The sequence below is a fragment of the Ornithorhynchus anatinus genome, chromosome 18 (genome assembly GCF_004115215.2).
Source record: "Ornithorhynchus anatinus isolate Pmale09 chromosome 18, mOrnAna1.pri.v4, whole genome shotgun sequence".
In the NCBI taxonomy this organism is placed as follows: domain Eukaryota; kingdom Metazoa; phylum Chordata; class Mammalia; order Monotremata; family Ornithorhynchidae; genus Ornithorhynchus; species Ornithorhynchus anatinus.
The window spans coordinates 15,254,335-15,266,954 of NC_041745.1; the positions used below are offsets into that span (position 1 = coordinate 15,254,335).

Genomic DNA, 12,620 nt, shown 5'->3' on the forward strand with positions numbered 1-12,620 from the left:
CTGGTCTGCCCCAGTGGGGATACTACCTCCTTCCCCTTCCCCTCCTCTTCCCCTCTCCCGTGCCCCTCCTCCTACCCGCTCCCCCGCCCCCGGCCGGGGACGCGTACCGAACGGATCGAGGGCGGCTTCGGGGCCGTGGAAGATGGGGCTTTGTACATACGAGGCACGCTTTTTATTGCTGTAGTTGGCTCTTACTGTCTACTTCAGAAATTTACCAGAACAAGAATCCATTTTCTGAATTGCAGCTATAAAAGTGTGGAATTTATTGACACGGGGCCGCCTTAACTTAGGAGAGGCTAAGGGAAAGGAGACGACGGCGAGTTTGAATTCGGCTCTGTTTGGGGCGAAAAGCACGAGGGAGGCAGGCTGATTACTTTTCAAGAAGGAAGAAATTATTGGTATTTTACAGATGGCACTTTATATGAGCGCCGCTCTTATTTTATTATTTTTTTTTGGACTGCTGTCTCAGAGAGGTTTCTGCGACTTTTTCCGTCCTGTAAAAAACAAAAAAAAGCACGTGTGTGCCGGGTGGGGAGGTTCATCAGAGATCCTTTGTCAGGTCGGCGTTTCGTCTCCCAGGATTCACTTCCAAGAGCTGACTGTTAAATAATGATAATAATAAGTGATGGTATTTGGTAAGCGCTTACTGTGTGCCGGGCTGTCCTGAGCGCTGGGGTGGACGCGAGCAGATCGGGTTGGACGCGGTCCCCGTCCCGCGGAGGGCTCGCGGTCTTATTCCCCATTTTACCGAAGAGGTGACCGAGGCCCGGAGCGGTGAAGCGACTCGCCCGAGGTCGCCCGGCAGACCTCCCGACGCCCGGGCCCTAGCCGCTGTCCATCAGACCAACCTGTTCCATCGCCGAATCTTTTCAATTACATTTCCCGGCGAAACCCGGCTCCGGTTCGGTTCCTCTGTTCCGTAAAAGGCGATCCGAAGGTCAATTTTTGAATTCTTACCTCTGCGTAGAGGCGAGGTAATTTAATTAGGCGATCGCCCCCCTCTCTCCCTGCCCCGGCTCCGCAGAACGAGCACGAGTAGGACTCCTCTGTTTCGGGACCCCGGCTTGCGGTAGAACACCCGCCGTCCGTCCCGAGAGGAGCCGACTGTTCTGGGACCCCGTGAAGACCCACACCCAGTTCGGTTGGGAGAGCCCAGTTTGCTTTGCTCGAGGAGCCCGATTAGGAGCGGCGTAACCTGGTGGAAAGAGCACGGGGCCGGGTGTCAGGAGGCCCCGGGTTGTGATCCTGACTCCGTCACGGGCCCGCTGGGTGACCTTGGGCAAGTCGCCTACCTTCTCTTCGCCTCGGCTCCCTCATCTGTAAAATGGGGACTCGGTACCTGTAGGCCCTCCTACCTGGACCGTGAGGCCCGGGTCGGGCAGGGACTGTGTCTGCCGGATGATCCGATATCTTCGCCAGTGCTTTAGAACAGTGCTTGACGCGTAACAGATACCATTATTATCATCATTATTTTTATTATTGTCCACGTGGAAAACGGCCGGCTCCCAATATCCGACTTTTGGGCAAATGACTTTTCCGGAAGTATAGAAGGAGCGGTCTGTAGCCCTCCTCCTCGTTCTTTTGGAACGCCGTGAACGCTGGGAGTCATTTTGTTTTAGATCCCTCCCTTTTAAAGCGAGGATGTCAAGGTCTGAAGGAGCAGCTTCAGTTACTACTACTACTACTACTACTACTACTACTGATGATGATGATAAACGATGGCATCTGTTAAGCGCTTACTGTATGTCAGGCACTGTTCTAAGCGCTGGGGTGGATGCAGGTGATCACGTTGTCCCATGGGGGGCTCCCGGTCTTCGACCCCATTTCACAGATGAGGTCACCGAGGCCCAGAGAGGTGAAGCGACTTGCCCAGAGTCACACAGCTCTAAGTGACGGAGCCGGGGTTAGAACCCCCGACCCCCGACTCCCAAGCCCGGGCCCTTTCCGCTAAGCCACGCTGTTTCCCCAAGTTGCTAGCTGTGGGGTGTTTTTTTTAATTTTAATGGTATTGGTTAAACAGTTACTGTGTGCCAGGCACTGTTCTAAGCTTGGGTAGGTAAAAGGTAATCAGGATAGACGCAGTTCCCCGCCCCCTTTTTCTCTTCTCTGCTACCGGTTCCTCTTGGAGCAGTTCCTCTCCGCTGGACTGAGCTCCGCTCACAGGGATGATGGTATCTATTGTGCCACGCATCGTACGGAGCTCTGGGGCAGATTTAAGATAATAACCGTGGTATTCGCTAAGCTCTGACTATGAGCCGGGCGCCGTTCCGGGCTCTGGGGCAGATACAGGCTAATCGGGTCGGACACAGGCCCCGTCCCACCCGGGGCTCGCGGTCTTATCCCCGTTTTACAGACGAGGGACGTGAGGAGGCACGTAGAAGTGAAGTGACTTGTCCGAGGTCACCCAGCAGAGAAGCGTCGGAGCCGGGATCAGAACCCAGGCCCTCCGACTCCCGGGCCCGGGCTCTTTCCACACTAGCCCGCGCCGCTTCTCGTAACGGTCGGGTCGGATCCCGTGCCCATCCCACGTGGGGCTCGGAGACCAAAGGGGAGAGGGAGATGGAGTATTTTCCCCCGATCTCAGAGGTGAGGAAGCTGTCGTCCGAGGTCGCAGAGCGGACGAGGCGGGTCTCCTGCCTCCCAGCCCTCTGTTCTTTTCTCGAGCTGGGCCCCGGGCCTCCTAACCCCAAATGGCAAGTGTCTCTTCCCCGGAGAAGGCCGCCGGGTGCCCCGGATGGAGCGTTTTTAGACAGCCGTCGGATGACCGGGGTGGTGGAGGAGGAGGGTCGCCGCCATTCCGGGAGGAGTCTGAGGAGCGAGCTGAGAAAAAGCAGACAAGGCCTGTGGATTTCCAGTTCAACCGGGGAAGCGGTTTAGAAGCCGCTCTCGACCGTCTCCTTCCTCCCCTCGCTCCCTTCTCCCTCCCTCCCCGCACGGCGGGGAAGAGACTGCGGCCGGAAAGCGGGGATCGACGGTCGTTCCTTCGGCCGTATTTACTGACAGCCCAATCTGTATCCACCCCAGCGCTTATTACAGTGCCCGGCACACGGCAAGCACCTAACAAACACCGTAACGACAATTAGGTATCTCTTAAGCCCTCACTACGTCCCAGGCGCCGTTGTGAACAGCGAGCCCAGGCGGGTTCCGCTTTTCCGCCCGGCGCTGCCATTTCTCACGGGAGGGGTGCGGGCGGCTTCTTTTGGGGCGGATCTGGGCTTTTTTTCTCTTTTCCCTCCTCCCGCTCCTCAGCCCGAGGGGAAGCTTGGGTTCGATGTGCGTTTTCACCCCCAGGCTTCTCTCTGCAGAATCAAGTGACGGACACCAACCGGAAACTGCAACACAAAGGGAAGGAGGTAAGAGCGACGTCTCTTGGGGAGAGCTGCGTCGAGCCCCGCGCGCCCGGATGCCTTGTTCCGCGCATTCGTTCGGTCGTATCTATCGGGTGCCGACCGTGTGCTGAGCACTGTACTCCGCGCTGGGGAGAGTTCGCTGGAACGGTAAACGGACGCGTTCCCCGCCCGCGACGGCTCCATCCCGCACCCGCCTCGAGAGGGCCTGCGTCAGTCGTATTGATTGAGCGCTTACCGCGGGCGGGACGCTGTACTAAGCGCTCGGGTGAGTCCAGTAGAGCGATCAACGGACACGTTCCCCGCCCACGATGAGCCCCTTCCGTTGGCGCGGCAGGCCGAGCGCCGTCGGGCTCACGCCGCCGGAAGAACGTTCCCGATGCCGTGATGATAATCAGTAAAATTGTAAGCGCTCGCCACGTGCAAGGCACCGGACTGAGCGTTGGGGTGAATACAGGCCAATGGGGTTGGACACAGTCCCTGCCCCGCGTGGGGCTCACGCTCTCAATCCCCGGTTTCCAGATGAGGGGATGTGGCCCAGGGAAGCGAAGCGACTCGCCCGAGGGCACGCAGCAGAGAAACGGCGGAGCTGGGATCAGAACCCAGGACCTTCTGACTCCCGGGCCCGGCCTCTCGCCCTATCCCAGAGACGGCGCGAATACGCGCTTTACGGCAAGGCGGAGGGCCCGCGGGGGCCGGCTGTCCGGAGCGGGACCGGACCAAAGGTCCCGGCTCCCTCGCCTTTCCCTCGGCGGCCTTGGTCTCCGGAGGGGCGGGGGAAGGGGACCCTGGGAATGTCTCTGCCTTTCCCAGAGAGACATTCTCTGGGAAATTCATCCGTCCGATCGTATTCACTGAGCGGTTACTGTGTGCGGAGCACCGTACTCAGGTGCTCGGGAGAGTACCGGGGCAGTCAGCCTGGACTCGCCCCCGCCCCGGCAGGGTAGAGAGCCGACGGCGGGCGAGGCCGGGCGGGGAGCGGCGACGTGTTTTACTGGCGGGGGAAGGCAGTACCTTAGCCCGCTTGGCAGGTGTGGCGATGGAGCTGTCGGGGATCTCTTGATGAATCGGGCCCGGGGCGGGAAAATGTGGGTGAGAGCTCTTGATTTATGGCCCGGTTCTCCTCTGCCTCCTCTCCCCGCCCAGCTGGTCGTAGCGATGGAGGAACTGAAGCAGTGTCGACTGCAGCAGAGAAATATCTCCGCGACGGTGGATAAATTAACGCTGTGCCTTCCAGGTGAGCCCCGGGAGCGGAGGGAAGCGTCGGCAGCTCCTCGGGCCCGCGTCTATTACTCTTCCACCTGCACTAAATCTTGCCTGACTGGAGCTTTTTTTTTTTTTTTTTTGGTTTTCCTTCTCCTCTCTAGTGCTGGAGATGTACAGCAAACTGAGGGATCAGATGAAGACCAAGAGGTAAGCAGAAAGACCAGAGCAGGGCTTTTGCCGGTTCTCATTTGTTATTAGTACTACTGTCATTATTAGCAATGATAACAGTAGCAGTAATAATCACGATATAGTATTGTGTCGTCATATAATAATATCGTAAAAGTATTTTTTCAGCGCTTGCTACGTACCAACCGCTGGGATGGATGCAAGCGGATGGAGCCGGAGGCGGTCCCTCTCCCGTGTGGGGTTCACGGTCTCAACCCCCGTTTTGCCGACGGGGTAACTGAGGCCCAGAGGAGTGAAGTGACCCGCCCGAGGTCACACAGCAGACACGTGGCAGAGCCGGGATGAGAACCCAGATCCTCCCGACTCCCAGACCGGTGCTCCGTCCGCCGGGTCTTGCTGCTTCTCGCAGAGTTGGCTGAGGGTTTTTAGATGAGCGTTCTTTTGAAGGTATTCGTCAACCGGTCACTCAGCGGTTTTTATTGAGCGCTTACTCTGTGCGGAGCACTTGGGAGAGTACAATACAACGGGTTTAGCGGACACATTCCCTGCCCGTAACCAACTCACGGAGCTTACGTCGTGGCCACCGCCGTTCTAAGTGCCGGGGGAGATGCAACTTAATTATCGATTCAGTTCTTCCGGTCGGTCGTATTCATTGAGCGCTTACCGCGTACAGAGCACGGCACTAAGCGCTCGGGACAGTACGACGCAACAGTAAGCGGACGTTTCCCTGTCCGCGATGAGCTTACAGTCTAGAGGTGGGGGAGACAGACGTTAGTGTAGCTAAATAAACGAGCGCTATGGCCATAGGTGCCAAAGGGAGGGAGTCAGGGCGACGCAGAAGGGAGTGGGAGAAGGGGGGAGGGGAAGCTCAGTCAGGGAAGGCCTCCCGGAGGAGGTGGGCCTCCGGTAAGGCTTTGAACGGGGGCTGGGGGGAGAGGAACGGTCTGGGGGATCTGGGGAGGGAGGGCGTTCCAGGCCAGAGGCAGGACGTGGGCAAAAGGGCGGCGGCGAGATGGAGTCACGGTGAGATGGGTGGCACTCGGGGAGCGGCGCGTGCGGGCTGGGTTGGGGCAGGAGAGACACTTCAGTCGGACAGAGTCCACGAGGGTGTGGATAAAATGGTGGCCAAGCGCTCCCGAAAGTGTTCCTAGAGAGCAAGTTGGGGCCCTGGCAGCAACGGTAAACTCTAAGCTCCTTGCGGGCAGGAAACGTGTACCCTCCCAAGGGCTTAACGTTACGTCCTGCGCACAGTCAGTACTCGATGAATGTGACCGGCTGATTTTTTTTTTTTTTTTTTGAAAGCTAGGGGCACACTTAGAAGGGCCGTTTCCCAAAGCTAGAAGAAGGAGAGCGAACAGCACGCGGTTCCGCGAAGCTTCCTGTTTCCCTCCGGCAGAGGCTGGATCCCATCTGGGCCGTCCACCTGGCCCAGTGATGACGTGCTTATGCTTTTCTCGCCTTCTGCCTCAGTCACCTCTCTCTATTATTAATAATAATAATAATAATAATAATAACGATAGCATCTGTTGAGCGTTTACCGCGTGACCGGCACCGTATTAAGTGCTGGGGTGGATTTGGGGAAATGGAGTCGGACACGGTCTCCCGTCCCGTGTGGGGCTCCCAGTCCCAGTCCCCATTTTTACAGATGAGGGAATTGAGCCCCGGAGAGGCGAAGTGACCTGCCCAGGGTCCCGCGGCAGACACGAAGCGGAGCCGGGATTAGAACCCGTGACCTTCTGACTCCCGGGCCCGCGCGCCGTCCTCTGCGTCACGCTGCTGGCCCCGAAGTCACTTGACCTGTGCCTGGAGTCTTGAGAAGGAATCCAAACCTGCCCCCTTCCCACCGGTTTCCTTGGTTTGCTCCGTATGCAGAGAGGCGAGAGTTCGTGTCCTCTCTCCGTTCCCATCCGATCTGTTGAATTTCTGGATTAAAAAAAGCCTTTGGGGGCGGAAGATCTTAAACGGGTTAGTTTGGGAGCGTCGCCCGAGGAGAGCGCCAGATCGTTACCCCGTGCGCAGTCGATGCGGAGGGGAGGGCCGACGGATCCTCCGTCGCCGTCGTCCCGTTCGAGGCTCCTCGGATCCCCTCTTCCTCCCCCTCGCCTCCCCGGGGGGGCGCCGCCGCGCCGCTCGTCGGCCGGTTGGCCGAGTGGTTGGGAGCCCCGGCGAGGGAGGAGGCCGCCGGGAGGCCGCTCCGGCTCCCGGCGAGATCCGTGGACCCCCAGGGGCCACGGACTGCCGTTATCCCCGTTTTCACTCTCCCCCGGAATCACAGAGCGCGGGGCCCGTCCGTCCGACAGGAAGCCATCCGTTCTGGCCCCGACCGGTGACCAGTCGGCTCCCCGGTAGAAACCGCCTCCGCCCGGCATCCCCGGGATCCAATCTGGAGGCGTCGGGGAGGGGGCGAGCCGGAACCGGGACGTCGTGCGGGGAAAGGGGGATGGCGGGGGATCGTCGGGCCGGAGGCGAGAGCCCCGGCAGCCGGGAACGGCCGGCAACCTGTAGTAGTGGACGCCAGAAATGTGGCGCTTGGGGCCCGGTTGTTTCCGGCTTTGCTTTTCGGCCCGCGCCCGGGCACCTCGTCGGGGAACGCGTCCGTCCGCCCGCGGGCCACGTTGTCAGATTCTTCTGGTTCTGTAAACAACCGTCCCAAAATATCACACAACCCTAAAGGGTGTTTATCTCTCTGGCTGAATTTCTGGCTCTCTCTCCACTCTTAAGTTTCTCTCCAGAGGAATGGCATTTTATTGCAAATAGCTTTTCCTACCTAATTGTAGTGTAAACAGTGTCCTGTTTACCCTGAGCCATGTGAATCGTTCTGTTCTTTGGGGCTATTAAATGTGAACAAAACCAACCTCCCCGCCGCTCAGCTTAGCTTATACCGACATTCTTTGGAATGGGGGCCGGGGGGGGGGGGGGGGGGGAAGAAATGCCCCCCCCCCCCCGCGCAACCCGCACTCCACCCCCCCACACTCTTCATTTGACTTTTCACTTTGGAAGGGAGAGCGGTGGAAGCGGGGGCCCGAAGGGAAACGAGTCACCTGGCTCCTTCTCCTAAGTCTGTGAGCCGCAGGCACGCGAGGGCCGGCGGTGAGGAGAAGTGAGGCCCGCGATTCATCGACCGTGGAAGAAATTAGGGGCAGCCTAGGAATCCCGTTGGTTCCGCCCTCTGCCGCTTCAGAGCCCACCCGAGATGTGACCGAAGGCTAATAAGTCAGAATCCTCCCCGTCCGAGGGTGGTTTTTCTTACGGAAATGACATCTTCTGTCTTCCGGTGACGACGTTTTCCCTCTTCCGACAGCACGAGCCCCTCCGGGTCTAGGTGGACGTCTCGCTGAGTTAAAGCGGACGTCGGACCCTTAGGAGGGCTGCGGGCCCGTGGGCTCCCTGCCCGGGGCCGGCGAGATTTGAGGCTCGTCCCCGTATGGCGCGTGGCTGGCATCCGTATTCCTCGTGGATGGATGTGACGGGGAAACGGCCTCGAACATCCTGTCGAGAAGCCGCAGAGACGAATCAAAGGAAGCGGAATAGGGGCCCCGCGACGCCGGAGGCGTGGCGGGTGGCTCACGGGCCTGGGAGCCGGAAGGTCATGGGTTCTAATGCCGGCTCCGCCGCCGGTCTGCCGTGTGGCCGGGGGCGAGTCGCGTCGCTCCTCTGGGCCTCAGTTCCCCCGACTGGAAAATGGGGATCAGGAGTGTGAGCCCCATGTGGGACAGGGGCTGCGTCCAACCTGATTAACCCGTCTCCCCCCCAGCGCTCAGGACAGCGCCCGGCGCCTAGTAAGCACTTACCAAGCACCGTAGTTATCGTTACGGTCATTTTGCCGACTGTCGGCAGCTCCGCCGAGCGTGTGGCAGGAGAAGAGGAGGCCCCTTTAAGGCTGAACCGAGGCTCGGCGAATGTTGGACGGCAGTAACCTGCGTGCTCCGGCCCATCCGTCAGCGTGGTTAATTGGGAAGCGACCGTACGCGGTAACGGAGAGGGGACTACGGGTGGAACCGGAGCAGTCAAGCCCGTATGCCGCCTCTTCCCCCGGGACCGGGGGCCGGAGCGTAAACACCAGCGTGTTTATCTTCTCAGCCCCCCCGGGAGGAAGGCAGCAAGTTGGAATCGACCCCGAGTTGTAGAGGTTGACGTGTGGAGGAGCTGGGTAGGGCGCAGAAAGGATCCAGTGACGCGCCCCGGGGCGGACGGCGAGCAAGACCCGCGGAATTAGGGGTGGCCCGCCCCCCGCCATTCGTTCGTTGGTAGTTACTGAGCGCTTACTGGGGGCGGAGCGCTGTACCGAGCGCTTGGGAGAGTACGGTAGAACAATAAAGGGACGCGTTCCCTGGCCACGGCGAGCCCTTTCCCTTTGCTTGGAGAAGCGGCGTGGCTCGGCGGACAGAGCCCGGTCCGGGGAGTCGGAAGGACCTGGGTTCTGATGCGCCTTGTCTGCCGCGTGACTCGGGGCGGGTCACTTAACTTCTCTGGGCCTCAGTTCCCTCGGCTGTAAAATGGGGATCAAGACCGTGAGCCCCGCGAGGGCCGGGGACCGTGTCCGACCCGACTGACTGGTATCTGCCCAGTGCTTAGGGCGGCGGTTGGCCCACGGAAGGTGCTTGACGATTACCACTGTTAGAATTTCAGGCCCCGGTTGCATCCTCTGGTCTCCCCCGTCTCGTCGCCCACTGGTACAGCACGTGGCGTGCGCTCCTCTTTGGCGTCACGCTCGAAATCCCAGCTCTGCCCGAAGCCCGCCGCGCGAACAGATAAATTGCTCGTCCCCGCTTGCCACCCGTACTGAAGGCCCATCTCCTCCAAGAAGCCTTCCCTGACTCCTCCTCCTCCCTCCTGCGTCGCCCTGACGCGCTCCCTTCCTTCGTCCTCCTTCCCAGCCCCACGGCAGATATGTGCGTAGCTGTTATTTATCCGGTGCCCCTAGGCGTGTTAATGTCCGTCTCCCCCCTCGAGTCCGCGAGCTCGTCGTGGGCAGGGAGCGTGTCCGTCCGTGGTTGCGTTGTCCTCTCCGAAGCGCTCGGTAGAGTGCCGCGTACGCCGAGAGCGCTCAGTAAATACGATCTCGGTGACCCGGTTGGGTCCGCGTGGGTGGAGGGAGTAAAGGAAGTGCGGCTCAAGGAAACCCTCGCTCCCCGCCCGGCCAGTTGGCGCCGGTGGTGGTTTGTGTGTGGGTGGGGGGGTCGCGGCGGGGGGCGGGGGGGGGTCCTGCCCCCTCTGACCCGGAGCGAGGAGGCCGTAGGGGCTGACCGCTTCGGTTCCGTTGCAGGCATTACCCGGCGTTGAAAACCCTGGAACACCTGGAGCACGTCTACCTGCCCCAGGTGAGCCACTACCGCTTCTGCAAGGTCATGGCGGACAACATCCCCAAACTGCGGGAGGAGATCAAGGACGTGTCCATGTCGGACCTCAAGGACTTCCTGGAGAGCATCCGCAAACACTCGGACAAGATCGGGGAGACCGCCATGAAGCAGGTAGGATCCGCTCCGCCGCCGTTTTCGGGCCGCGGCCTCCGGTCGGTCCGGCCCGACTGCCTCCGTCTCCGCTGCCGGGCGACTGACCCGGGCCGGGGTGAGGGAGCTCCGTGCGGTCCCTTCCCCGGCCCCGTCTCTCTCTCCGCATCTCGCCGTCCCTCCCTTTTCGCCCCGGCCTCGGTCGGCAACTGCGTGTAGTTTCCGGCGCCGGAGCGGGACCGGGCGCTCTTGCCCCGGGCCGTGCCGGGGGCGGGCGAGGAGGGCCGCCTCCCTCTGAGGCGGAGAGCCCGGGCTCCCCGCTCGGTGCCTCGGTTCCCGTCCGGTCCTCCCCCGGGACGGCTCCCGATCCCGGCCCACGCCGGCTCCCCGGCTCCCTGCGGGGGACCCGTCGGGTGGAGCGATTTCCGCCCGGCCCCGGGGACGCCGTCACGCCCGAGGGGACCCCGTCCGGACACGAGCGGAGGGCCCGCCCCCGGCCAGGGCTCACCCGGGGGGAGCCGTTCCTCCCGGAGGCCTCCGGAATTGCCCCGCGCTCCGGGCTGCCTCTCCGACGGAGAGAGGAGTAATGACTTGCGGTGCTTCCCGCCTTTGGAAATTTCAGTCGTATTGGTTTTATTCAATTTCCCCCGCTCACCCGATGGAGAACCCTCGAACGGTAAATGGAAGGCCCGTTTGTTTATGGGAAGCGTGCGCGCGCGCGCGTGTATGTCGTGCGTGCTGGCTCTGGCAACTCCGGAGGGTCGCCTGTAGGACTCGGTCGCCGCGGGGTTGGTCGCCGGGCCTCGGCTCGCCCGGAGGAGGCTCTGTCGAACGTCCCCGCCGGCCCAGCTGCCGACGCCGGCCACGGATTCTCCCCGGGGGTCCGGGTCCGCGTGCCCGCCTTCGGTGGCTCCCCCTCCCGCCCCCCGATTCAGCTTGGTCGACGCCCCGATTTTCCGAGGGCCGGCTTTTTTAAGTAGTTGAAGGAACGGCCCCCCGCCCGTCAGGAATGCCGGGATCGCCTCGTTTCGGGTCGAACGGACAGACGTGGCGATTCCAGAAGAGAGCCAAGAAGACCGCGGGAGTCGGGGTTAGCCTCTCCCGGTCCGCCCTCGGAGCGCGGCGCTGTGAATCCTCCCTCCGGCCCGGGAGAGCGGCCCGGGGCGGGGGGCGGGAGCCGGAGGGGCCGCCGGGGGGAGCGGGCAACCCGTAGGGTCTCGCAGAGACCCGTGCCGACGGGCGCCGCCTCCGCCCGCCTGCCCGAGGCCCCTTGGGGAAGAGCGCCCGGAACCGCGAGGATCCATCAGTCGATATTAAGCCCCCGCTGAGCGTGGAGCGCTCGGGAGTGTCCGCCCAAAGCGAAACACATGTTCCCCGTCCTCGAGGAGCCTGACGAATCGCGGAGACGGAGGGCCGTAAATTATTTCCAAATAGCGGAGGCGGGAGGCAGAACCGGGGGGGGGGGGGGAGCGGGGGTTCTCCAGTCAGGCGGTGGAACTTACCGAGTGCTTACCGGGTGCAGAGCGTTGTACCGAGCGGTCGGGAGGGTACGGCAGCACGGAGGCCGTGAGCTCTCTGTGGGCCGGGAACGCGTCTGTTACCGTTTCATCGTTCCCTCCCGAGCGCTTGATGGTGGCGACGACGACGACGGCATTTGCGAAGCGCCTGCCGTGTGCCGGGCGCTCTTCTAAGCGCCGTGCCCTGCCCGCGGTAAGCGCCGTAGACCGCAGGCTCCCCTCTGGACTGTAAGCTTGCCGTGGCTAGGGAGCGCGTCCGTTTACCGTCACGTCGTAATCCCCCAAACGCTTAGTACAGTTCTCTGCGCGCGATAAGCGCCGTAGACCGTAGGCTCGTCTCGAGCCCGTTAAGCTCGTGGCGGGCAGGGATCGCGTCCGTTCGGTGTCCTTCGGCGGTCTCCCGAGCGCCTAGTGCGGCGCTTTGCACCCGGTAAGGGCTCAACGGGCGCGTTTGAATAAACGAACGGGTAGACACGCTCTCTGCCCGCAGCAAGGCCCGGGAAGGACGTGTTCAGCCCAAACACCCAAACGATTAAGCGGGCAGCCGACGGCGCCCGAGTGAGCCGGGGGCCGAGGATCGGCGTAGGGACCCGTGGGTGCGACGGCCGGCCGGGCGCGTCTCGGAGCGGCGGGCGGGCTTCCCGGAGGAGGCGGGATCTGGAAAGGGAGCGGAGGGGTGGGTGGGGGGGGTCCATATCGAGGCCGAGCTCTTAAACGCGTAGAGAGGAGGGGACGCGGGTCCGTCGGGGCTCCTCCCCGAGAAGGCCCCGAGGAAGAGGTCCCCGGCTTCGGCCGGAGCGGGCCGAGCAGCGGGAAGGAGGGAGCGGGCGGGTCCCGCTTCTCCGGGCCGACGGCCGCCCCGGACGCGGCGCGCACAGCCCCGGCAGGGACGCCTCGCCCTCGGCTCTAAGCTG

General features: G+C 62.0%; 1 protein-coding gene across 2 annotated transcripts in view; it reads left to right on the top strand.

Moving 5' to 3' along the window:
• Positions 1-12,620, top strand: part of EXOC6B (exocyst complex component 6B) — a 370,191-nt gene that overhangs the window by 52,086 nt on the left and 305,485 nt on the right. For both annotated transcript variants that reach the window (XM_029083071.2, XM_029083072.2), the window contains exons 3-6: positions 3,306-3,353; positions 4,494-4,584; positions 4,715-4,760; positions 10,006-10,210. In XM_029083071.2, the coding sequence (XP_028938904.1) occupies positions 3,306-3,353; positions 4,494-4,584; positions 4,715-4,760; positions 10,006-10,210 (390 nt within the window). The remainder of the gene's footprint in view (positions 1-3,305; positions 3,354-4,493; positions 4,585-4,714; positions 4,761-10,005; positions 10,211-12,620) is intronic.